General features: G+C 44.2%; 1 protein-coding gene across 1 annotated transcript in view; it reads left to right on the top strand.

Moving 5' to 3' along the window:
• Nucleotides 1–27,276, top strand: part of LOC121860834 (homeobox protein cut-like) — a 199,268-nt gene that overhangs the window by 54,794 nt on the left and 117,198 nt on the right. The window contains exons 5-9 of the mRNA XM_042358222.1: nucleotides 163–249; nucleotides 548–815; nucleotides 1,210–1,339; nucleotides 2,260–2,401; nucleotides 16,534–16,572. Coding sequence (XP_042214156.1) covers nucleotides 163–249; nucleotides 548–815; nucleotides 1,210–1,339; nucleotides 2,260–2,401; nucleotides 16,534–16,572 — 666 coding nt within the window. The remainder of the gene's footprint in view (nucleotides 1–162; nucleotides 250–547; nucleotides 816–1,209; nucleotides 1,340–2,259; nucleotides 2,402–16,533; nucleotides 16,573–27,276) is intronic.

Genomic DNA, 27,276 nt, shown 5'->3' with positions numbered 1-27,276 from the left:
TGTTATATTATAGTGGACACTGTTGTAGTTTGTGAAATATGTTAAAAAATGTATATTTTTAAAATAAACGGTACTTAACATTTGTGGCTATGAAGACAACCTAACCAACCAAACCAAACAAACCTACCTAACCTTACCTAACTTCCCCGGTATATTAAACAGAAAGAAATTACTATGATATGGTGAAATTTGAGGCATTTTCTGGACGTGAGATGATACAGCCGCATCGGCGCTTTGCAGCCCTGGCGGGTTAGTCCTATATATTAACCATAATTTTTAACACTAAACATATTCCTCCAACATGTTAGTTTGATAAAGTCATAATTATTATATTTGGGTCAGACATAAACTCATCACTGTTGAAGATTATAATTGTGGTTACTTGATCTTAAGAACTATAACGTCACTGTACGGGAGAACGTGTCTGGGGCTTACCTTTCATAAAATCTTCATTGCTAGTTGGAGGTAAACGTCAGGCGCTGGTGAGTGCTCGTGCCAGCGATGTTGTTTAAGGTCAGGTTGTAAGATGACTCGGTTGTTGCCACAGGTCAGATGTCCCCCGACAGCGGAGGAGGTCAGGTCGAGCGCTCGGACTCCAGGGACTCTCCCCTCGGTGACGTCAGCATGAAGAGTCCTTCCTCCCTCGTCAATGGCTTCCCCCACGAGACCAAGAGTCCCTTCCAGTCCAGGGACGACCGCTCACCCTTCAAGGAGGAGATCCCCTCCCTGGCCTTCAAGTTCGAAGACCGGATTACTGGAGAGTCACTCATTCCCAAGGGCGACCCCATGGAGGCCCGGCTGCAGGAGATACTGAGGTGGGTGTGTGTGTGTGTGTGTGTGTGTGTTTTCGGATTAGTGTTTGCATGGCTGCCTATGTACACTTACAGTACTCCTTAATGTACTGTACCTCACATTAGTCTATCCACTATCTAGTTAGTGGTTCACCATATACTTAAAAGGCGTTTACCATTTACTTAAGAATTATGATCACAAAGTAACACTATGAGAAGTCAATCGTGCCCCTCCGCCGTCCTCACCCCACCACACCCTACCCCACCCCACCTCACCCCAAATCCACACCACCTCCCTCATCTCACTCCACCTCCACACAACTCATCCCAGCTCTCCGTCACCTCCCCACAGCTCACCCAAGCTCCCCCCCCCCCTTACTTCATCCCAGTTCACCCCAGGTCGTGTCTCTCCCCACAGGTTCAACATGGAGAAGTTTTGTCAGCAGAACTTAGACACACTCAACCTGGCCCGACGAGTACGGGAACTCCTCTCCATTCACAACATCGGCCAGAGACTGTTTGCAAAATACGTTCTTGGGCTTTCACAAGTGAGTTATGTGAGATGTGTTCTTTTAGTGCTTATAAGTGAGGGCTTTTTGTATATTAGGTTTTTATTCACGAGTGTGTTTTGTGGAATAAGTTTTGATAAGAATCTTATAAAATTTGGTTATTTTTGTCTCCCAGAAGTCATTTTCGAATCCCCTGGTTATTTTACCTAAAATATTAACCACCTTAACTCTACCTGGTGGGTTAGGGTTAGGTTAGGTTAGATTTAGTGCTAGGATGGTTAAACCTCATGTGAAATAAACCATGGAGACGGAGGGAATGAATCGTCAGGTGATTCGAACTTATCAGAGTCATTATTCGTAATTATAAAACTCGGATACTGATTCACGAAGACCTAGTGAACTTCCATGTAATGTTGGGCCTTTAGTTAGCTATTGTTAGGGAGATCTGTGTTATTATTATTTATTTGCATTTATATTATTACAAACTCTACTGGCCTCCGGGTCACCAAGTTAGTTGTTTGGGTATTTATTTTTATCTTGTATTATTTCAAGTGACTGCTTTTCCTTCTCGTTCGTGGTGCTCCGTTTCGTGTACTTTCACCACCAAACTTTCCAGTGTCATCTTTTTCCCTCTCTAACCAACCTCCTATTCATCCTCTCCCTTTCTCTCTCTCTACCCAACCATCTGTCCATCCTCTCTCTTTCTACCTAACTTTTTGTTCGTCTTTCTTAATCCATTATATCCCAGGATTACTCCCTTTCTTCTATATGTCTTTTGCATCCATCTATTCTTCCTTAATATTCTGTTTTCCTCGTCCTCCCCTAAACTATTTCTTTTTCTAACGTTTTCTCGACACAGTTTAACATATTTTGTTTGACTTTATTTCTAAGTCTTCATTCTGTAGCTCCTCGTTGTCAACATTCTGTGGCGTGAATGGTGGTGTTTGGTGTACCCGCAGGGCACCGTGTCTGAGCTCCTGTCCAAGCCTAAGTGTTGGGACAAACTGACCGAGAAAGGGCGAGATTCTTACCGCAAGATGCACGCCTGGGCTACCGACGACAACGCCGTCTTCCTCCTCAAGTCCCTCATCCCCAAGAAAGGTGAGTACTGAAAAGAATCCTTTGACGTTTATTGAAAGTATGGAGGTGAGGATATATATTTAACTGAGGTGTAACAGTCAGGAAGCATTGTTGTTTGATGGTGGTAAGTTTGAAGAAGGGAGATTCTCCTTAGTATTTACAAGGCATTTGAGACTGCAAGCTTTGAATAAATGGGCGGAAATTTTGACCTCCGAAACGTCATCCGAATTCCTTACACGGAGTAGGTGGTTTTAGGTCGTGTTCCGGGCTATCATTTATGGTTATTAATGACTCAGAACGGAGTGGGTTGAGACAAGGGGGAATTGGTGATTCTTTAAACTCTCTGTATGGAAGTCCTTAGGGGGGGGGGGAGGCTAGGGATGGGCATTTTGTCGTTGTTTTAGACTTACTGAACAATCTGGGCATGGGTTTATAGTGGTCATTTGAGAGCTTATATACGGATTTTTGTGAGGGTGGCGGGGACAAGTGGGAACCTTCCAACATACAGCTACCGGTAGAGGAACACGCACATTAAGGATCGTAGAACTCCTTGTAGGATTTTACCCAAGAAATAACATTGATCCTATAGACATACTTCAGCAGCCATAGCTCGGGTAGGTAATAGCTCCTGAATAGCCATAGAGAGAGGTGAGGAGAATAAGTGTCACCACTCAGCCTGTACTTGTATAATAAACGATTCAGAATGACGACTTTACCACCCCGAATACAACCTCACACAGAGTGGAAATGACGCGAGCGATAATGAATAAATTTGAGGTAACGGAAGAAGAAGGGAGTGTCAACAAACAGACACAGACAGTAATGCCCACAGTATACGAGACATAAAGAAAGAGACGGACATAAAAACTCAGAGTTAAAGACTTGCTTGTTGCAGGATTTCCACGTCATTGCAACTTGGTCGACTCATTTGTCCAATCCAGAACTTGGCCAGATGACCCAAATTACAGGGCAGGAGGAAAATAAGTTACATTAACATACTCCGCTCACCAGCCCTCGCGTTGCCATGTTCCACCTACTTTTTTAATCCGGGTTTTCTCCTCCTCCTCCTCCTCCTCCTCCTCCTCCTCCTTCTTCCTACTCTTCTTCCTTTTTCTTATTCCTTGTGTCATGTAGTGCCGAAGGTTTTATATTGATGTACGTCACATTACCCAAGTGTTTATTGTTGTTTTAGGGAAGTTTTAGGTTAAATATAAGAAGATTAAACCACGAGGAAATACTGAGGTTGTTGACAGTGTTGGAGAGAGAGGCAACCCGGCACTTCCTCCGTGTTATATTCTGTCTTCATTTGTTTTCTCCGTTTGCTTCGATCACTTTTCTTATAATGGATGATGATGATGATGATGATAATGACGAGGGTGATAATGGCGGAGTACAAGCTGGTGGAGGTAAATACAAACAACATGGCCGCCTCCTCTTGGTGTGGCAGCGCTAGACCAATTATGTAAAAAGAAGGGACTTATGGGCCGCTTGTATGAATATTCAGAGCTACAATGCAGGACCACATCACGTCGTAAACTTTGTGAAAATCACTGAAATAAATCATCGTTTGCAATTTTCACCCGGCCGGTTGAACATGCATGCAAGTCCAACCTTATGACAAAGACAGATTAGAGCCAAAGTTGCATGACATGTAATGAATGTTGCAATTTAAGGAGTCGGGACTGTCAGCAAGGCTTCAAAATACCACTGTTTCATTAACCTGATTGTGAAGCGCTGTCTGTCAATGCCCTTTGATCCTATATACCATCAAACAAATGCAATATAATCTCGTGTAAAGTCTCCCAAGACACGTTTATTAATGACTAGGAAGTTCTTCGATATATATATATATATATATATATATATATATATATATATATATATATATATATATATATATATATATATATATATATATATATATATATATATATGTGTGTGTGTGTGTGTGTGTGTGTGTGTGTGTGTAGACCTCTGACTCTCATCTAAAATTCAGGGAAAATTCTGGAGACATTTTCCTGTGTTTTGGCGACGTCCGCGGGTAATATACTGAAAGCGGTTGAGTCTCCGTTCATCCGGACTCGTTTTCTATTGGGTCAGTCCTTACTCGTGAGGGAGGTTGAGGACCAAATGACGCTCCTGGTCCTCATTCTCAAAGATTCTTAAATCGTAAGTAATTTTTTCTCCCTAAGTATGAACAGGGGAACTTACCTAGTTACAGTAGAGTCTTAAATGTAACTTTCCCACCAATTTGAGCGCAGTATTGTAGCTTTAGAATATAGGAGTATTTAATTAGATTTGTTCCCACATCTTGATTTAAGTGACAAGCTCAACCTAGGAATCTTGAGACAACGTGAGAGCTGGGGTGTTGGTTTACAGGGCGGTGGTGGCATCACTCATGTCTTGAGGTACACATAACAAATTTCATAATTATAAGGTTGTGGTTACCGGCACCATTCACCTCTATGGTTTACGAGGGTCGACGCCACACCAGATGTAGCTTACGAACTCTTGCAATACTTGATGCAACACAAACAACTATGCAAAATAGAGCACGGGAATAGTTTATACAAGTCCCTCTGGTACTTTACATGAACCAGCCTGCGATCCGGTTGACTTATTACCATACAGAGAAAGGAAATGAACTCACAGACATAAAGAAGTGTATTAAAACGTGTTTATAATAGCGAACGTAGACAGCCATCGACGATCATCCCTTCATTACCTCCCCGGGGAAAATACATAAATGGGTTATCACGTATAGATATTAAGTGATTATATGGGTATTCTTACGTCCTACACGACCTTAAAAGAGAGGATATAAGCACGTAGGTACAAAATAACTGTAATAAAAATCTAAGCACGTCAGCATTTAGTGAGAGGCTCGCTCGCTGGGGACCATAACACGGAACCAGAAAAAAAAAAGAGGGTCGGGCAGGGTGAAGCTGAGAGAGCGCCATTCACTCCGAGTATGTAGTGTGTCGTTGACCAATGACTCGATTAGTCTGGTTTTCGCGCGTCATCAAAGGCTTCTCTCTCTTGCCAATTAACGAGTCGTTGTTCGATCTCGTAATCTGATTTGAATTTCCCGCTATTAATGGTTATGCTGGCGTCGGTCACAGAGAGGATGAGGATGATGAGTCTAGCTCGGTGTTGTTGGTTTAACCGACCTCTTCTGAACAATACTCACTGTTGCTCTTCATTTTTTTTCCTACATTTTTAATCGTCTGGTTGGTTATTTACGCTCGCTCTCTTAACTATGTTTTGGGAGGCTGGGTAAGGAACGCCTCAACGATTCTTCAGTCAACTTCATCGTTAGAAAAAGAAAATAAAGACTCTACTAATCTAAATATAAGAAGATGTTGGCCATCAACTTTCGTCCAATTACGAACGCACAGTATAATTAGGGTTAATGAATGAACCCCTCAGTGTTTACATACAAATGAACCGATACGTGACGAAGTATACGTTGGAGCGTCTCGCCAGCTTTTTACAGCACCACTTTTAAAGCAACATCAATGGCGTCGTTATAAGCAGTTGTCCCGAGTTTGTGTAAAAGGCTTAATACTTCTCCCCATTTTTTCCTATATTTTTGTTGTTTTACTAATTATAACCTTCTTGCCGTAGCCGTAATGACCGCCATACATCATCGTATTATTAACCCGACCGTAACAGTCTTTAGTGGCATGCTCGACTCATTTACATACGAGCAATAATGAGCTAATAATTGCTGAGCTTACCGACCCTACGAGAGCTACCAAGGGTTCCGTGTTCCTCCTCCTCCTCCTTCTTCTTCTTCCTATCCTCACGGGTGTCTCCTCGCGGCAATAATGTGTTACCCTTCACTCCTGTTATGGGATGCATTTTAGCCTTTAGTAATCCGTTGTATAAGGACTACTTTTGTGATGGTCATGATGCTGGTAGTTAGGGTAGTGAAGGTGGTCATCTGAAGAGAGGAAGTAGGTACAAACGTGTGTGGTGATGGTGGTAGGTGGTGGTGGTGGTGGGTGGTGATGGTGGTAGGTGGTGATGGTGGTAGGTGGTGATGGTGGTAGATGTAACTGTGTGATGTATTGTGACTCCTTGCGTCCTAATGTATGATCCTGACGATGTTTTGATCACTGATGTTTTATACTACGACTCCCCATCCCGCCCCACCCCGCCCCGCCCCGCCCCGCCCCGCCCTGCTCCAAAGTTTAACCGGGGGAACCTTTAAGAATAGATCGATTTAACCTGAACTTCCAGATAATGAGAACATCAACCTTAAGCCGCTTCGATAAACAGATTAAAAGTCCTGTTGAAATGTGTGGCCATTGTGCCTTCCTGACAGTGGCGGTGACGGTGGCTACGGCTGGGCACTGCTGGCGGAGATCTCAGCCCCGTCAGTACATTATCCACTACCTGGGATTACACGATCAAACACAGACAGGTATAGAGTGACCGGCCAGTGTGAGTTTCCAGCCAGTGTGACACTTATAGGGTGTCCGGCAAGTGTGACGTTACTGAATAGATTAGGCAGAGTGACGTTGAGTGACCGGTGAGTATGGTGTTAGAGTCACCGGCCAGTGTCGCGTTGAGTGTCCAGCTAATTGTCTCGTTGAGTGACCGATCAGCGTAATGTTATAGAATAAGTGACCAACCAGCGTGACGTGATTAGAGTAAGTAACCAACCAAAGTAACGTAGTTAAGAGTGACCAGCCGGAGTGAAGTGGTCCTCCATCCCAGCCCCCACTAGCCCCCCCACCCCACCCACCCGATCCTCACATCACCAACCCCTCCCAGCCCCCACAGCCAGCCCCGCCCCCACCAGCCCCCCACCCCACCCACCGATCCTCACATCACCAACCCTCCCAGCCCCACCACCCCACCCACCGATCCTCACATCACCCCCCCCAGCCCCCACTAGCCCCCACCCGCCCGATCCTCACATCACCAGCCCTCCCAGCCCCACTAGCCCCCACCCCACCCACCGATCCTCACATCACCAGCCCTCCCAGCTCCCACTAGCCCCACCCACCCACCGATCCTCACATCACCAACCAGCCTCCAGCCCTCCCACACCCCACCCACCCGATCCTCACATCACCAGCCCCTCCCAGCCCCTCCCAGCAGCCCTCCTCCACTGATCAACTAGAGCCTCATGCATACATTATACATACTGTACATCCTGTAGCCTCGATCAACTTAGACTATCTCTGGTGGGTTCTGTTCAATGTTACTGGTGAATTAATTGTCTTTACTCGTGATAATTCGCTGTTTACCTTCGAGGGAGTTGTGTGTTTTTATTTTATTTTCTTAGGTTCATTTTGCTTCAGTAATTTCCTTGACTGCTGCTTCTCCTCCTTCTCCTTCTTCTCCTTTTTGTTTTGATAAGAATGTCTGGTTTTCTTCAGTTTTATTATTTTGTTGGTTTATTTGTGGGGGGTTTTTTTTGATAGTTGTCTCGTGTTTTTTTTTTTTCATCTTTTATTTTTACTTTGTTATTTTTATTGGTGTTTTCCTTCTTGTTTTGATAACGGTGTCAGTTTTTTTTTCTGTTTTTCTTATTCTTCGTTTTTTTTTTATAAGTTTGTCTTTTTTCTTCATCTGTTATATTTTTAATTTATTGTCTTCATTGATGCTTTTTTGTTTCATTAAAGGTGTTGTTTTATTTCCGTCTCTTCTGTCTGTTTTACCGTCATTTTCGTGTTTTTGTTTTCTCTTCTTTCTTACTGTCTCCCATTAATTAAGCGTGGGCGTGTTTGGTGGGGTCGTGTGGGCATGTTTGGTGGGGTTGCGTGGGTGGCGTGTTAGGTGGGGTAGTGTGGGCTTGTTTGGTGGGGTCGTGGGGTCGTGTGGGCGTATTTGATGGGGTCGTGTGGGCGTTGTTTGGTGAGGTTGTATGTATGTGTGGATTAGCGTTGGGCGTAGAGTTAGAGTTGACCCCCAACGAGGCATGGAAGGGAAGGACGGAGGGGGAGAGTGGTAGCAGCTGGGAGGGAGGTAGGAGGGAGGGTAGGAAGGAGGGAGGGAAGGGGGGTCGGCCGAGCATGACTCCGAAGCTTATGGGGCGGAAGTTGGCCAAACAAAGGTGGCTAACGCTGCCGCCTCCAACACTGAAACGCAAAAGAGTTCTCAATTTCCTGTTGGGTGATTTGTGAACGTTCAACTTGATCATAACTGATTATCACATAGGGACGGCGTAGGCGGGGAAGTGGGTGGAGTGATGGGTGGGTGGGTGAGTGATATAATTGGGTGGTGGGCGTAGTTGTGGGTGGATTAGGTAGATGTGGTAGTTAGTAGGGTTGTAGTAATGTGGTTTGGTGGTGGGCGTAGGAGTGATGGGGTTGGATGGTGAATGGGGAAGTGGGGAAAGGTATTGATGGGGGAGATGGGATGAAGGAAGGAGGAGAAGGGGAAAAAGGGAGGGAGGGAGGGAAGGAAGGAGGAGGGAGTTTGTTTATGTTTTCCTTGTGGGGAGTGGGGGATGAGGAGGTGGGGGGAGGGCATCAGCTGACCAATAGCCCGTATCATAGTAGTATAAACGTGATAACTCTCAACAAAGGCACTAATGAAGTAGTCTAGAGTGGGGAGGAAATACCATTCGTCAAAGTAAGAGGAGGAGGAGGAGGAGAGAAGGAAGGGAGAGGAGGAGGAGGAGGGAGAGGAGGAGGAGGAGGTGCGGGGGAGGTGAGAAGAGGTGATCTTGATGGTTCCTTTGGCCTCTTTCCTTGCTTCCTGATTGGTCCCTGCATTTCCACGAAGGGTGATTAGTGCGTGGGAGTGAGTGAGTGAGTGAGTGCGTGGGAGTGAGTGAGTGAGTGAGTATTTACAGTCGACCATTATTTATTTCTTAGCTTCACCAGTAATGCTCTCTCTCTCTCTCTCTCTCTCTCTCTCTCTCTCTCTCTCTCTCTCTCTCTCTCTCTCTCTCTTTGCTTTGTTCATTTTCTCAATTCTCTTTAGTCTTCCTTCTCTCTATTCCCCCTCTTTATGTCTCTTTTTCTCCCTTTCCTCTATTTCTCCTCCTCCTCCTCCTTAAGTTTGTCATGCCTCCTTTCTTCCTTCCTTCTTTCTTCCTCTCTAAATTACTTCCTGTTGTTGTTTTTTTATTCTCTTGGACACTGACATTCTTCTTCCTGTCTCTCGCTGTTTCTCTGTCATCTCCACCCACGCTCTTCTCTTCCTCTTTCGTTTTGTTGTTGCTGTTGTCTTCTTCTTCTTCTTCTTCTTCTTCTTCTTCTTCTTCTTCTTCTTCTTCTTCTTCTTCTTCATCTTCTTCATCTTCTTCTTCTTCTTCTTCATCTTCTTCTTCTTCTTCTTTCTTTTCCTTCCTTCTTCTTCTTCTTTCTTCTTCTTCTTCCTTCTTCTTCTTCCTTCTTCTTCTTCTTCTTCTAGTCCACCATTAGTCCCGGATAATTAGTGCTTGGCGTGACACCCACTCGTCATTATACTCCCTCCACACCCTCCCTTTACTCTCCCTTACTCTCCCTTATCCCTCTCTCTTTGACACCCCTTGCTTTAATTCATCTCCTCTTCCTCATTATCCCTTCCTCCTTCCTTTATCCCTCCTTATCTGTTTTTTACACCCTTTATTCCGTCTACTTCTCTTATTCTCCTACATTATCATCACTACACTTTCTGTTGCTTTGTTTATCAAGTATTTTCGTTTGTGTTATCTGTTAATTGTCTTATTTTTGTTTCCTTCCTATTCCTCTCTTTATTCTCTTATTGTGTTTCTTACCCATTTACTTACAGCTCTTATCTCCTCTTCCTCTTATTCTTCATTTCTTATTAAATTTGTCTCCTTGTCCTCTTTATCTGTTATTCTTTTAGTGCTGTTTATCTCTCCTCCTCCTAATCCTCCTTCTTCTTTCTTTAATTTTTGCTTCTCTCTCTCTCTCTCTCTCTCTCTCTCTCTCTCTCTCTCTCTCTCTCTCTCTCTCTCTCTCTCTCTCTCTGTTCTCTTCTCCCTTTCTCCTTCTCTCTATCTCCCTCTTCCCCCTTTTTCTATCTTTCTCCCTCTCTTATTCTCCCTCTCTCCTCTCCCCTTCACCTTTCCTCACACTTCAACCACTTACTATTCCTCCCCTTACTTCCCCTCCTTCCCCTCTCACCCTCACTTCCTTACTCCCCTCATAAACCCATCCTCTTACCCTCCTCCCCTCACCCACCCTCCCCATACCCTCCCTCCCTCTCCCTCACCGTCCCCTCCTCCTCCCTCTCCCTCATCCTCACTGCCCCCTCTCCTTCCACCCCCACTGACTCCCTCCCACTCCTTGCCCTCCCTTACCTCACCCCTTCTTCCCCCCAGACCCCCCCCCCCTCCCAGACCCCCCACCATTAAGCTTTAAGTTTGGTTCAGCTTTCTATGAGACGACTGGACGAGCACTGGGCAGACTTACTAAAATTATTCGTAAATGGAAAAAAAAATGGAAGAAATTCGATTCGGAAAAGAAAAGTCGTCTTAGATTTGTTTTTTACTTGTGATGTTGTATTGTGTGTGTGTGTGTGTGTGTGTGTGTGTGTGTGTGTGTGTGTGAATAATAGAAATGGAAACCTAGAGAGAAAGAGAGACGTAAATGGAGAGAAATAGAGAGAGAAAGAGAGAGAAGAAGAAGAAGGACGACATTCTCACCTGTCCAGTACCCAGATATAGACGAGTGTTAAGTAACGGTACAGGTAGTGACAGACACGTGATGGCTCCACTGCCAATAATTACAGCGTGAAGCCTAAAGTAATCCGTGTAACAGTATTAATCATGGGCGATTCTCCTCAAAATAACGCCCCATTGAGTTTTCCCACCCTTACCTCACCCCCGTCACCACCACCCGTCAGATGCCATCACCGCCATTCGATAGTAAGAGAGAGAGAAAAAAAAAATATCCTCTCTGTCCCCGAGAAATTAAAAACCCAAACAACAATTGATTCCGTAGATATAAATCACAACACATAATTTCCGACCTGAACAGATAAACCCCAGCGTTCAGTACCGTTAAATGACACCCCGACCAATATTAAATGTTGCAAATTGTAATCGAATGGAGTAAGAGCGGGGATGGGGGGGGGGAGGTGGGGGGAAGGTGGGGGGAAGGGGGGGTGGAAATAACACTGTGCAACCCAATACTCTAAAACGCGGTTCCCAATCAAACTAATGGCATTGTAAATAAAATCCATAATAGAAGGTAGGGGCAGTCGAGCGGCTTTTAATTCACGCGGGCATGCTTGATTATGAACTAACATGCACTATCATCCTTATTCTTTGTTGGTGTCCAGTACTAGTGGTTGGGGGGACGGAGCTCAGCCAGGTGAAGGCACGAGGAGGCACGAGGAACAGGTAGGCAGGTAGGTAGGTAGGTAGGTGTATGCTGGTGGTAGAGGAAGTGTACAAGATGTTTTGATCTTGTGTTGACGGGTGACGCGGCGTGGTAGGCAGGTAGGTAGGTAGGTAGGTGTATGCTGGTGGTAGAGGAAGTGTACAAGATGTTTTGATCTTGTGTTGACGGGTGACGCGGCGTGGCCATGAAGATATCACTCTAGTCTTACTACTATACGTAAACACACACACACACACACACACCCACACACACACACACACACACACACACACAAAGACACACACACACACTTCACACACACACCACACACTCTACACACTTCACACACACTCCATTAATACACACTCTCCCTCATAGCTACCATCCCTTCATACTTTATCACACAGCTAAGGGAGGATTATGAATTATTTACCCACCGTATCTGTCACGGATTGAGAGAGAGAGAGAGAGAGAGAGAGAGAGAGAGAGAGAGAGAGAGAGAGTTTAAACCCTTTATATAATAACTTGTCCTACAGTTTAACATCGATTATACCCAAGTTGATCGTGAATTAAGCGAGTAGTTAGCTCATATATTAACCGCTTTCCTTCCTCGTCTTCTTTATGTGAAGAGACAAGGTTGGTAGGAAAGATGTTGTGTGTGTGTGTAATAATAATAATAATAATAATAATTAACGGTTTATTGAAAGAGCTTGGCAGCCAGAAGGCTGAAAATATACAGTTACATATTTGGGGAATGGGTTTCGAATTATAAATAATATACAAGTAACATAAGTGATACAAATAAGATATATAATAACTAGATGGGGAAAAGCTCAAACTACAGTGCATTTCAACATAGTGACAGTGCAAGAAGTAGTATTTACTGGGAGTGAATACACTGGTCTATTACAAGTTATTGATAATTTTTACAATGGTTGGGACTGGGCTGTTCTTATAGCGATCAGTTCGTGCACGTATGGGCTGGATGCGGTTGTGGTGTCGAACAGCAATTCTCGGGCTAGGGATCTCAGGTGGTAGTAGGAACCGGTGTCGAGGATGGTGTAGAAGCTTCTTACCAAATTTGCAGATGAGGTCGTGGTGTGTATGTGTGTGTGTGTGTGTGTGTGTGTGTGTGTGTGTGTGTGTGTGTGTGTGGATAAAACATGCGTGGATTAATTTTTTTTAAGGGGCGTTTATGAATGATTGTAAGGCACTGGGAGTATTTATTTATTTGTTTGTCATGGCTCGGAAAAAAAAATTAACCCAGCTGTAATTAAGTTCGTTTATTTGTAATGACTAAGAAAGATACAAACTCATTCTATCATCTATCAAAGCTAAAAAAAAAAAAAACTCCACCGTAGCTTTATCTTATCTCATATCATCAATAATCACTGTATACTTAGCTTTTTCCTGTCTCCCAATCAGAGGAAAATTATCTCACTAACCCAAATAAGTTTCTTTCAACAACTTGTAAACATAAACAAAAAACTATCTTCATTTCCTTTATCTTTTCTTACTAGTCATCGTCTTCTTTATGTCTTCTGTTATCACATTATCTCATTCCCCAAGATCATTCCTCTATACTTATTACTATTCGTATTTTTGCTCTATTAGGGAAATAATTTGGTATTTCTTCTGGAGGATGTGTGTGTGTGTGTGTGTGTGTGTGTGTGTGTGTGTGTGTGTGTGTGTGTGTGTGTGTGTGTGTGTGTGTGTGTGTGTGTGTGTGTGTGTGTGTGTGTGTGTGTGTGTGTGTGTGTGTGTGTGTGTTTTACCTTCCCGTCAGGTTAATTATTATCATTAGTACCTGTAATCCTCTCACTCGTTGATATGTCTGTTCCATAAATTCCCTTACGGCTGAGAACTTCCCTACCTCTCCCTCCGTCCCTCCTCTTCCCCTTCCCCTTCCTCCTCCTCCTCCCCCTTCCGTCCCTTCCCGTCCCCTCCCCCCTTCCGAATTGGCTTTTTTGTCGGCAACGCACATCATAACGACCATACCAATCTATGTAATGAGACGGGTGATAATATTTACACACACACACACACACACACACACACACACACACACACACACACAGAAAAATTATCTATGTATACAAGGGAGGATTTTTGTCACAGCTGAATGAGTCGTCATTTAGTATATGTATATATTATTTTTATTTACTTTGTGTTAATGCTAATTACGGTAGCTGTTGTCTCGCCTGGTAGCTATAGTTGACTGGCTGGCTCTGAGGCTGTGATCAGGTGGAGTGGGGGAGGGTGTTGTGTTCACTGAGTCTGTTCACTGAGTCACTTCACTGTCTGTCTGTCTGTTCACTGAGTTACTTCACTGTCTGTTTGTCCGTCTGTCTGTCTGTCTGTCTGTTCACTGAGTCACTCTACTGTCTCTCTGTCTGACTGTTCACTGAGTCATTCTACTGTCTGTCTGTCTGTCTGTTCACTGAATCACACTACTATCTGTCTGTCTCTTCACTGAGTCACTCTACTGTCTGTCTTTCTGTCTGTTCACTGAGTCACTTCACTGTCTGTCTGTCTGTCTGTCATCACCACGCGGACAGTGATCATAAGAATACCTATTATTTACACGAGATACAACCAGTCAACTTTTAATATAAGACCCAATTTGCGCACCTCAATCACCATGACACAGCATAAACACAACAGGTTAATGAATGATAAGAATGATCAAAGAGGCTCAATATAAGAGCGAAGAATGATATAGGGATAAACTGATGTTATATAGGAATGATTAAAATAAACATATATATTAACAGTGAGAGAATAAAGACGTTAAAGTGAGGTCGTGTTGAGCCAATGAAAATCAGTCAGTAAATCTAAGATGGACAAAGGAAACATGTCCAGCCGACCATCCGATACCTTTTTTGACTTGCCGTGTCAACATTTAAACTGTTTGCCCTTAGTCGGCTACTGTGTGTGTATGTGTGGGGGTGGAGGGGGGGTGTATGTGTGTGTATGTGTGTGTGTGGGAGGTGTGGTCTGTGTGTGTGCATATGTGTGTGTGTGTGTGTGTGTGTGTGTGTATGTGGATGATTTAAACATGTACTTGCTTTATAGAAAGGTAGATAGATAGACCAGCAGGGACATCCCTCCTGAAGAAGGCCTGAACACACCCCTACACCTCGGGTACGTCCTCACACAACACTCCAGTAACCAGCGTCTTGCCCTGCACTTACAAGCACATGACCAAACGTAACTGTATCTGGGCGAGCGCGACTGTCAACAAAATACCTCAATATCGTACACAAGTGATATATTTGGCGGTGAGAGGCTGTAAACTGAGCCAGCGAAGTCAGGGCACCGCGTCTCACCCTCCGAGAGGTAAACACTCATCAGCGAACGAACACTTCTCGCATAAAGTATTCCCAGCAGTACAAGCTAGGCATTAACCTTCCTCCAGTCTTGGATAATTTCAGTGCCACGTTAACAACTTTAGCGAAGTCTTACGTAATTTCGTGTGACGGAGCCGACGTTAATTAGCCGAGAAATTGTTTGAAGACGAACTGAGTGAGACCAGGAAATGTTTTAATCTCTTGTTGGGGAAAATTAACTTTTTTTTTTAGGTGTGTTGCTGCGGGAGATGGCTTATCATACCGAGTCATGCACCTGTGTTGAATTATCATCCCGAGAACACTTTGATCGTTATGGTGACACTTTGATCGTGATCATTATGAAGACGCATTGATCAATAAAGTTGATAGAGTGTTTCGTTAATAAAAAAAAAACCCACCTTAATTAGTCTTGTAGATGACTTGGAATAATGTACGAGCCAGGGCGGTGTAGTGGTGGAGGGGTGGGGGAGTCTTTTTCTCTCAACCAACACTACCTTCTCCCTCCCTCCCTCCCTCCCTCCCTCCTTCCTTCCCTCCTCCCTCCCTCCCTGTTGTCAACTTAGGAAGACATACACGTATATGCCATCATTCTCGTGATGCCACAAGAAGAGTATTTTAGACCATTATTCACCGTCTCCAAGATGGTTCACTTTATCCTTGCTTATACAGGTATGCAGCTATGACAGTTAATATATATATATATATATATATATATATATATATATATATATATATATATATATATATATATATATATATATATATATATATATATATACCTGTATATATTAAATTTATATATGCACCTTAGGTTGTTCTTTAGAGACACGTTATTGAAGTTTATTGTTTTATATCTTTTTTTTATGACTCATGAATGTATCACCACATCAGACACCTCATTAATGGGACACGAAACGTCATCATAATCAAGATGTGAATTGCCAATGACTGTCGTAACTACTCAGTCATAAAAAAAAACTTGAAGACTTAAAACATCATATAACCAAATATTTAGTCTCATGATACTACTACCTCTTACAGTGATGTCTTAACAGAGATATATGTCTCAAGATGTCTTAGGGAGAACTTTGTCTCACCTGGTTTATATAAGAGATATTCTCTCCTTCTCACACTCACCTAACTACCTGCTGACGTCACCGTTCAATAGAGACTGACTCAGTTATCACTATCCAATAATAAAGGTAAAGATATATTTTCTTATAGACTTTATTTTTATTTCACTCAACGCCAAAGTTTCAACAAATAACCCCTTTATTTCCCACGTGACCATTTAACAGGTGAATCTGAGGTCACAGTTCAATAAAGACACCTATCATTCATTAAGGTAACTCCAGGTAGCTCTTACGTCACATAAAAGCATCTTTCTCTCATAAAAGCATAATGATAATCTCTACTTGAGGTGAATCACACGTCATATTCAACTATTCCTTCAAAATAAAAATGCTTCCAGGTACCGTAATACAGTGAGCATTGTTTTGTGTTGCAGCTTGCCGTAGGAAACCCGAATCATGCCTGGTGCCTAATGGTTAGTACTGAATCCCCGTGTATATAATACCTTACCTCACTCATGGCTTCTTCATGACACTGCTTTATGTAAACTATACCGTCAAACCTCAAGTGATTCAGTGTCGTGGTTTATTGTGTTAATTTATTCACTCACCGGTTGATTTATCAAGATCGGTTTAATGACCGGGAAAAGGTTTTTTTTTAAAGAGACGAGTTTTAAAAACAGATGAATTCAGGAGGTTGACCGTATTTGTTACATACGTGTGAGTGGACTAAGGCTGTAATGTATTACTGCTGTGTTGATGCTGTTACTAACCGGAGTGTCTGTCCTCATAGTTATGTAAGGTGCTTAAAACAAACATTTCCATGGAGTTGTCTCATATATCCTGTCAAGGTCTTTAGAGAATTAAGAGAGAAAGCTCCGGCAGGGCTCCATCAAACCTTTACTGTGGAGAGCTTCTAAGTTAAGCACAGGGTGTAAGGTCCAGCGCTACAACAACAATCTCGCTTCATTAAATTTTACGCCATCGACAATTATTGTCTGGCCAGGGTGACAAACCTTACCCTCGTCTCGCACAGGAAGTCCGCCCCGGAGAACAATTACTAAGACAAAGACTGGTGTAGAGACGCTTGCATGTATAGGCAGTGTATAACGCTGGAGACAATAATGCTGGCAAGGGACATAAACTCTCATTGTCGCTGTAAGTTGTTGTTGGTGGGTGTTGGCAGCCCTGGCCGTTGCCACCATCTGGCGACAGGTCTGGGCTGGGCGTTCGTCTAACCATCAGCGAGCCAAGTGTTATTAACGTTCATGCAAACTCATAAATCCATCAGAATATCAGTACCATATCACGGTAGCCCCCGTGGACGGCGCTGTATACGTGCACACCCACTCGTAACACCTTCCCAACATGGTAACTCTCACATCAGCTGATTTCTGTTTTCATTTTGACGTCGTGTTTCATGCCCTGGTTATTTCCGACGATGACGTCACATAAGCTCGTCAAAAACGCTTCCCCAATACACCAGAGCTTATGAATATTTTTCAGCATTATTTTTACTCCTCTATGTTAGCATTTGGTTATCCAGTAATTGGATATAATGGGTAATAAAATAGTGACCATATGGTTGATCGTTAGTGTATATAACCAGGAAACGTGGTCCTTATGGTACAGCATGACTCACGGCGTGCCTCGGCGGGTTCTGGTCCTAATAACAGTTACACATAAGACACATTTTACGCTGTAGCGAACTGATGATTCACCTAAACAACTTAGATGCGAGAAAATTGGCAAAACAATGCTTTGTAGCAGTTTCCCGTAAGAGTCATTTACATGTGTTTATTTACGGGGAGTATCACCCTAAAAGGCTTTACACTCGTCTGCACTCTTTCCATCGTCAGGCCACGACACTTATCCGATTAAAACGTCTCTTTCTTCCCTCCCTCACGTGTATTAACATCATCAATCCACGATTTAGTTTTACATATGTCGTGACTGTTCGCTATTAATACCCGCAGCCGAGTACCTCCAGCCACCCTTCTGTAAACGACACTCTCACATACTCAACCCGTTAGTACAGTCATAAATATACATATAAATACATATAACCTTATTTACTGAACACTACCTCACTCTACCTCCCACTACCACACACACACCATTCAGAATACGATAACAAGGAGGCGTTCTGAAGGTCTTTTAAGTACTGGCTGGTCGGGTGGATTGGCCGGATGGGTAGATAGGGGTCACAGTTCGATAAGAATGGGGGGAATAAATCGACTTGATAAAGCAAAACACAGCAAACAGACGAATGAAGACAAGAGAGATGGCTTTAACAACACTCCCTTGAGCAAGATGACAAGGCAGTTTGCTTACCATCATCATCATCTTCTTCTTCTTCTTCTTCTTCTTCTTCGTCACGTTCACCCTCCTACACCCGCCCACACGCCCACCCACTCACCCACACCCATCCATCCATCCCACACCCATCCATCCATCCCACACCCACCCATCCCACACCCACCCATCACACACACATACACACACACACACACACACACACACCCATCCATCCCACACACACACACACTCATCCAACACCCACTCATCCATTCCCATCCACACAGAAACCCACCCAATCAATCCACTTCCACCCACACCCACCTACACACACGCCCACGTCCACTTACGCATGCCTACACACACACACACACACACACACACACACACACACACACGAAATCTGTTTTTCTTTATACATCCCTAAATTTCAACAAATTAGTCCATCATATTACCGTATCCAATCTCAAGGTTGAGGTAATCTCAGTGTCTTCCCGTTGTATGTACGTAGTTTAATCCGTCTAATCCCAGTAACTACTCTTTTGTCTATCTAATCGGTATCAGTCCAATCTCAGTAGTTCCTCGATCACAGTCCCAATTTCAGTGCTTAGCCAATCTCAGTGCTTAGCCAATCTCAGTGTTCATCCAATTTCAGTGCTTACCCAGTTTCAGTGCTTAGCTAATCTCAGTGCTCAGCTAATCTCAGTGCTTTCCCGGTTTCAGTGCTTAGCCAATCTCAGTATCTTCCTAATCCTAGTACCGATCTATTCTCGTGGTTTTTCTAACAATATACAGTATGCAGCTATTTCTATCTCTTATCTAATCGTAGTTCTTATCCAATCCTAGTGCATCAAATCCTAGTTCTTAATCAGTTCTAATATCAACAAATCTCATTTCTTGATTACTCTCAGAGCTATAACTAATCTCAGTCCTTCACCTATCTCAGTAGCACCCAATCCTAGTGCCTATAAAAATTTCACGCATCCAATCTCACTGCTCTTTTAATCTGAGCACTTATCTAGTCTCAGTATTGATCCAATCTTAGTGTGTTCTAATCATAATATCAACTCATCTAAAGGTTTTCAATCCCTTCTTCGCAATCTTGCATTATTTCATTACTTCCCACAATCAAACTATGATTCTGTCTCAGTCCCAACTCGGTCTCATTATTAATCTAATCTCAGTACCATCCCATTCTCAGTATTTTTCTCGAGGTATTGGAGGAGAGAGAGAGAGAGAGAGAGAGAGAGAGAGAGAGAGAGAGAGAGAGAGAGAGAGATTGTGATGGAATGTACAAGTACTGAAAGAGCATTTGTGGTTTTATCATCTTGAGTTAAGTGTTAAAAAAAAAAACTTTAATGGCCTCGTGTTTTGATAAGCGAGAACTCCCAAGATAATTTTTCTCCGGAAAACTAAAAACAAAACAAAAATGGGAAAAGAAAAAATCGATTCGTATCTTCAACAATTGTTTTCAAGTGAAGAAACAATTTAAATAAACAAACACAAATTCTCTCACCCCTCCCTCTACCCCACTCAGTCAGGCCTCGTCAGAAGAGAAAGAATCGAGAGAGTGTGTGTGTTTTTTTCCACCCTCCAAACACTTCGATTTTAATCTTGATTGCAATTCATTATCATTTATAATTTGAGGCGGTCTGGAATACTTGATTGCGATTATGTTGTGTCCAAACTCCCTCCTCTTCCGTCCCTCTCCCTCCCTCTCCTTCCCTCTCTGTCTTTCCTTGTCCCTCCTCTTCCTTCCCTCTCCCTCCCTCTCCCTCCCTCCTCTCCCTCTCTCTCCCTCCCTCTCTGTCTCTCCCTGTCCTTCCTCTTTCACGATTTATTCCCCTCCTCCTCTCTCCTTCCCTCCTCCATCTCCCTCTTCTATCACGATTCTTTCTTTCCTCCTCTCTCCCTCCCTTCTCTATCACCCTCTTCCACACCCCCCGTCCTCCCCTTTGTCTCTCTTTCTCGTTCTCCTGCCTCCTCTTCTTCTCCGTCTCCCATCCTTCCTTCCTTCCTTCTTCTCTCATATTCAACATCCTCCTCTTCTCCTCCAAGTGCCTTTTTCCCTCCTTTCTTTTTCCCCTCTCCCTGTTGTTCTTCTTTAGTCCTCCCTATTCCCCCTTCCGAGTTCCCCACCTCACCTTCCCTCAATTCTATTCTCCTTATTCCTTCATCCCTGTGTCTCCCCTGTTCCTTTCCTCTCCTAATTTATTTATTTTTTATCTCCTCCGTCCCATTCTCTCACTCTCCTCCCCACGCCTCTTACCCCTCCCTCCCCCTCCCCCGACGATTAAGACTTACACCTCTTCCTGTGAATGCGGTCCCTCCCCACGGGTCCCCTTCCCTCTTCTCCCCTCCCCTCCCCACAGCCTCCTCTTAGTTTCCAGTATCCTAAACACCCCAGAACATCGCACCTCCCGTCACCTCAACGTCAGATGTAACTTCTAATTCTCCCCACCATCAAACTGAACCTCACCTTCACATCTCCCCAAAAGCACCACTTACTCCCCATTCTCTGGAAATCTTTTTACTTTCTCCCCTCTCTCCCCTCCCCACCCCTCACCCCTCACACCCCCTCCCGTACCCTGAGGAGATATACGAAACTCGGTGATTTTAATTGTTAAAAGGAGATTTTTGAGGCCAAACTTGGGTGATTTTGGTGAGTGGTATGGCGTGGCGAGGCGACAACCACTGACCAGTTATCTTGTACTTTTTGCTAATTATCCGACACTAAAGTGCAGTCATATGTACACGTAGGAAGACTCTCAGATGTACACAAATAACCATGACACATATTTCAGCGGAACTATGGGAATAAATCTATTAAAAGTTGGCTTAATTCTGTGGCTCGGGGAACACAAATTGGCGACTCTAATATATTTACGCTAAGGTATCGGCGCCAAGGCCTCCCTCCCTCCCTCCCTCCACCACCCTTCCACTCCCTACCTACCTACCTACCTACCTACCTACCTACCCCCCCCCAACGATGGAGTTTTAATGGCTGTCACAAATACTTCACTGAGAAAAGTTGGTGTCCAAGGAAAAATTGTCGGTATTTGTTGAAGCAAAAAAAAAAAAAAAAAAGTTCGTGTTTGTTTGGGCGGGAAGCTGGTCAGTGGGTTGTGGTGATGTTATTGTTCTTGTTGTTGTTCTTGTTATAGCTCAGGTCCATAACAACATCTTTTTTGTTGTTGTTTTTGTTTACCACAGCGTAGAAAACAAATTCCAAAGTGGAATTCTGTTGCGGGTCGTTTCGTTAATTCAGAATGATCATAACCACGTAATTATTAGCCGTGTGTGTGTGTGTGTGTGTGTGTGTGTGTGTGTGTGTGTGTGTGTGTGTGTGTGTTTTTCCCTGCCTTGACCAATGACATTTAGACACTTTCCCATAAACAGTGTCAAAAGCTTCCTTGCAACGAGCGTATCACGGAGGCCTGATAACAATAAAGACGATAATCCTATGGCTACTACGTGTAATTTTAACCTCAAGTGTCTTTTTAAAATCTTCTTGTCGCATCTTCTTGCTCCGAGACGAACAATACGGGATTGCTGAATTGTTTACCTGAAAATATGTGTGTGTGTGTGTGTGTGTGTGTGTGTGTGTGTGTGTGTGTGTGTGTGTGTGTGTGTGTGCGACGTGGTTTATATGGATCTGTAGGAGTGGTTTATACCGTGGCGGCAGGAGGGGGGTGTGGTTTATTACGAGGGATCTGTTGGCCTGCTTTATGCGACAGGGTGTGGTGGTGGTGGTGGTGGTGGGGAGGAAGGGGAAGAGGAGGGCTTGGTGAGGAGGAGGAGGAGGAGGAGGAGGACGTAGCTGTGTGGTAGAATCTGTGACTGTGTGGTTTGTAGTGCAGGAGGAGGAGGAGGAGTAGGAGTAGGAAGAGGAGGAGGAGGAGAGGTGAGGTTATGTGGTAGAGACTGAATGTGTAAGTGTGGTTTCTGTGGTGATGTGGTGATGTGGTGGTGGTGGTGTGGTAGATGAATTGGTGTGTGGGTGTGTGTGTGTGTGTGTATGTGGAGGAGACAATTACGACTAAGGCTACTGCTGATGAGATGAATTAAGATATATACTGCATAGTGCCTTAACAACATACTCTTGACAAGCCAATTAAAAAACCTTCTTTATGTGTTGTATAATTGTTCGTTTGATGAAGACTTGGAGCTATGTTTACTCTCTCTCTCTCTCTCTCTCTCTCTCCCCCTCTCTCTGTTTCTCTCTTCTGGCTCTCTTTACCCCCTAAATCCCCTGGCCCACTTCACCCCCTTCCTGGCTCACCTTTACCCCTTTAATCCCCTGGACCACCTCTTCCTTCTTATCCCACTATTTACCCCTTTAATCCCCCTGACCCATCTTACCCCTCCCCATTCCCCATTTCCTCCTCCCGTGCCCCTATCCCCCCCGTGCCCCCTACCCCTCCCCGTGCCCCTATCCCCTCCCCGTGCCCCCCTCCCCGTGCCCCCCCTCCCGTGCCCCCCCCCTCGTGCCTTACCCCCGTGCCCCCCCTTCCCCGTGCCCCTATCCATCACCAGTAGCGACAGGAAAGAGGGGGCGGCGCCAAGGAGCTGCAGAGAGCATGATCGTGATACCAATACCCAAACAGCGGCTCTTCCCTCCCTCACCCAAGGCTCTTGACCTTCACCAGCACGAGCGAACAGCAGCGACTGGCGTTTCCTTGCCCTTTCTCTTTTCTCTATATCTCTCTCTCTCTTTTTTCTCTCTCACATATATATGACAAGATTATTTTTTCTCTTATATTTGTATTTTTTTATGATTGTTACCGTTATCTGTTTTTTTTTCTATTTATACTCGTTTATTAGTTATTATTCCGGTCCTTTATTCCATCTGTTTGTTTGTATTTATCTATATATATCTATCTGTCTATCCATATGTCATATCATTTACCAGTCATATAATCTATTGATCTATCTACTTATCTATCAGTGTATCTATCGATCTCTCTACAAGTACAATAAGCTGTACAAGTGACTCCCCATAACGATAACAGCTCCATTGAATATAAATGTCTTGATTACGCCGTTGTTACATAAGTCTTAATTAAAAGCTAGAGTGATACTGGGATGGTGAGAAGCGCTACCAGACACATAATATAAGACGAGTAACTCAATACTATAATTAGCGCGTCACAGAGGCTACAAATACTACGAGATACAAGGGTGAAAAAACTTGTCTAGTGTGGGACGTCTGGCGCTGAATCCACCGGACATCTGTTGTCGTTCTTGGGTGGTCACCGCGTACTAGTCGGATCTCTGTGTGACGTCACTTGGGGGGGGCTACAGAAACGATTATTTTACTCCGTTTTGTTGGATAATTATTAGTGTATGATTTTATAGTGTTGGATTCATCTGGATTCTATTGTCGTTTTTTGAGTTACTGTAATTGGATTTCTCTCTCTCTGTGACGTCACATTTGTTACAAGAACGATCCACTGATTGGCTTCCTCTGTGACGTCATGTTAAAAACCAATAGTGTACTGGTTGATTTCCTCTGTGACGTCACCGTTATTACAAGAACGATTGTTAATCAATGATTCAGTGCATTGTTTAATAATGCTTGCCGGCGTACCTTGTTTGTGTGTGTTGTCGGGAAGTGAAATATTTACTCATGAGTTATGTATCTTATGAGTCAATATGTACCTGGTGTATGTATGTATGTATGTAAGGGAGGTGTATACATATGTACACGGATGTAATCTTGTGAGAAAGTTCAAAAGTCCCCTAAGTAAGAGTCTCCCCAGCAAGTGTGTCCCCAACAAGACTTCCCCCAGTGAGTCCCCCCAGTGAGTTCCCCCCAGCAGCAAGAGTCCCCCCAGCAAGAGTCCTCTAATAAGTCCCCTGTCACCCCAACATGAGTCTCCCCACCAAGAGTCCCCCTAGTGAGTCCCCCAGTCCCCCTAGTGAGTCCCCCAGTCCCCTAGTTAGTCCCCCCCAGTACCCTAGTTAGTCCCCCAGTTCCCTTGTTAGTCCCCACGTCTTCTGACACAACAGATGATGGAGTGTGTCGATTCGGTAAAAATTCCTCTAAAAACAAGTTACATGTAATTAGGCGAATCGTCCAGCAGGGGTCCGTCTGTAAAGGGGGCTGTACAGTAATCCGCTGGGGAGGGAGGGAGGGAGGAAAGGGGGAGGGGGAAGTGGAAGAGAGAGGGGAGGGGAATGGGGAAGGGGATAGGGGAATAGAGAAGGGGAGAGTGGCAGGGGATGGTGGAAGAGAAAATGGAATAGGAGAGGGGGAAAGAGAAGATGGGGAGGAGTTTCATAGAGTTAGATAGGGGGAGGGAAGAGAGGGAATTGATAGATAGAGAGGGGAAGGACGAGAGGGAAGGAGGAGGAGGAGGAGGAGGGGCGAGAGAGTCATAGACCTGTGAGATTAGCAGTGTTGCAATGCGGATTCAGTGGCTTTATTTTGACCAAAGAAATCAAGAATGAGTGAAAGGGAGAGGGAGAGAATTATGGATCAAAGGAGGGGGAGGAAAGGAAGTAGAAGAAGGGAAGGAAAGGGAGAAGAGGAAGAAGAAGGAGATGGAGGATGGGAAGAAAGAGAGGGAAGAAAGAGAGGGAAGAAAAGAGAGAGTAGAGAAAGAATAAAGGCAAGTAAATGAAACTAATAACAATAATAATAATAATAATAATAAACACTGTACTGAAGGCTTAATACAATAAAGGTTTAAATTAAAGTTTTTGTTGATTTTCATTTTGTTTTTATTTTTCTCTTATTCTTTTTCGCAAAGTCTTAACGATCAGTCCCACAATTTAACACTCACTTAACGAGGTGCCCCGGAATACCCAGTACGTTGATAAAGTTTTACAATTTAGGATTTTACTGAAATATCTTGAAGGTATGATAAAGTTCTTGATTTAAAGCCTTATTGAACTAAACCCATGATGTTATTAGAGATTGTGTGTGTGTGTGTGCGTGCGCTTGCTTGCATATGTTCACCTGTGTGTGTGTGTGGGGGGGGGGTCTGTACCTGGCGGCCATGACCACACATTGAGGTGATTATGAGGAATTGCAGGCCTCAGGGGGAACACTGGTCGACTTTCTCAAGAAATGAATGATTACCTCCATTGACCTCCACACTCTCCCTTCCTCCCTACCTCCTTCCTTCCTTCCTTCCTTCCTTCCTTCTCTCCCTCCTTCCCTCTTTCCTCCTTCCCTCCCCCTTCCTTCCTTCTCTCCCTCCTTCCTTCCCTCCCTCTTTTCTCCTTTCCTCCCTCCTTCCCTCCCTCTTTTCTCCTTCCTCCTTCCCTCCCTCTTCCCTCCTTCCTTCCTTCCTTCCCTCCCTCCCTCCCTACCCCTCTACCTCACCTTCATTACCCACCCAAACACCTCTCTTCTTCCCCAACCTACCCACCCCTCATCCCTCACCCCTCACCCCCCCCTTCTCCCCTCAGTAACCCAGCGAGCGGTCTTCAGAAATCATCGTAATTGCGCTCCGTGTGTGTGATTAATGTGATAGAGAAATGAATCGTTCCACCAGTTCATTTGTATTATTATGTCGAAGCTGTATGTTGCTTATTTGGGTTGTTTGCGGGAGGTGGATGGTTGTTTGTGTGTGTGTGTGTGTGTGTTCTGGTTGTTTGAGTGTGACAGGTCCTGCTGGTTGTTTGAGTTTGTGGTCGTTTACACACTTCGTTGTTCAAGTATGTAATGACGACGGAACTAATGAATGAACGACACACACACACACACACACACACACACACACACACACACACACACACACACACACACACACACACACACACACACACGCACGCACACGTCTGCCAGTCCGTCTCTTAGTAACACGGAAAGGACGGATTGACGCTGTTCTACGCAATCAACTATTGTTTGGGATGTGAAGGAGGGGTGGGGAGAGAGAGGAGGTGGGGAAGGAAAAGGGGGAGTGAAGGAAAGGAGTGGTAGGGGTGGGGAAGGAGTGAAGAATTCAGAAGAATCAACCGACGAGACGACCGGACAAACCTCAGTAGACTCAGAGCATATTAGATCACGGTGAGTAATAGGGATCAAAACACACACACACACACACACACACACACACACACATACACACATACATACATACATTACAACTGTGAATGAATACCTACTGTAGAATCCTTGGTATAGTCTCCCCCATCACTCCCACCTCCCTCCCCCACCTCATCCCCCCTCCTTCCTCCAACCATTGGACCTGTCTCGTTACTGATAGATAGCACAGGTAACAGGTAAGACGCCAGAGTGACCACATTGTTATCAGCTTGACTTAATGAGCAGCTTAATGGGTTAACCAGATGATTAGTTTAGTTATCTGAACTGAGGATTAGCTAGAGAAAGAATTACTGTATGATTAGTGAAATTAGTTAACCAGAGGATTAGGTTAGGTTGATTATTACGATTAGCAAAGATCAACCAAGCTGAGAGAGAGAGAGAGAGAGGTAGAAACAGCTGTGACGAGTTGAGTGTGGACAGGTAAATGACACACACACACACACACACACACACACACACACACACACACACACACACAGGACTTGTAAGAAGCAGGAGAGTTGGAACGACGCCAAGTTCTTTTTTGTGATTTGTTTTTTTTTTTGGTCGTGTTTATTTTCTGGTGTGATGATTGCGAGCGATACTGACTGGTGACTGTGTGCAAGACTTGTGACTGTGTACGATACTTGTGAGTGTGTGAGACTTGTGACTGTGTGAGACTTGTGACTGTGTACGATACGTGTGACTGTGTAAGACTTGTAACTGTGTACGATACTTGTGACTGTGTACGATACTTACTGGTAACTGTGTACGATACTAGTTGACGATTGTATACGATACTAGTTGACGACTGTGTACGATACTTACACAGGTGTACGATAGC

Source organism: Homarus americanus, unplaced genomic scaffold (assembly GCF_018991925.1).
Source record: "Homarus americanus isolate GMGI-L3 unplaced genomic scaffold, GMGI_Hamer_2.0 scaffold23617, whole genome shotgun sequence".
Taxonomy (NCBI): Eukaryota; Metazoa; Arthropoda; class Malacostraca; order Decapoda; family Nephropidae; genus Homarus; species Homarus americanus.
This window is presented reverse-complemented; position numbering and strand designations above follow the sequence as displayed.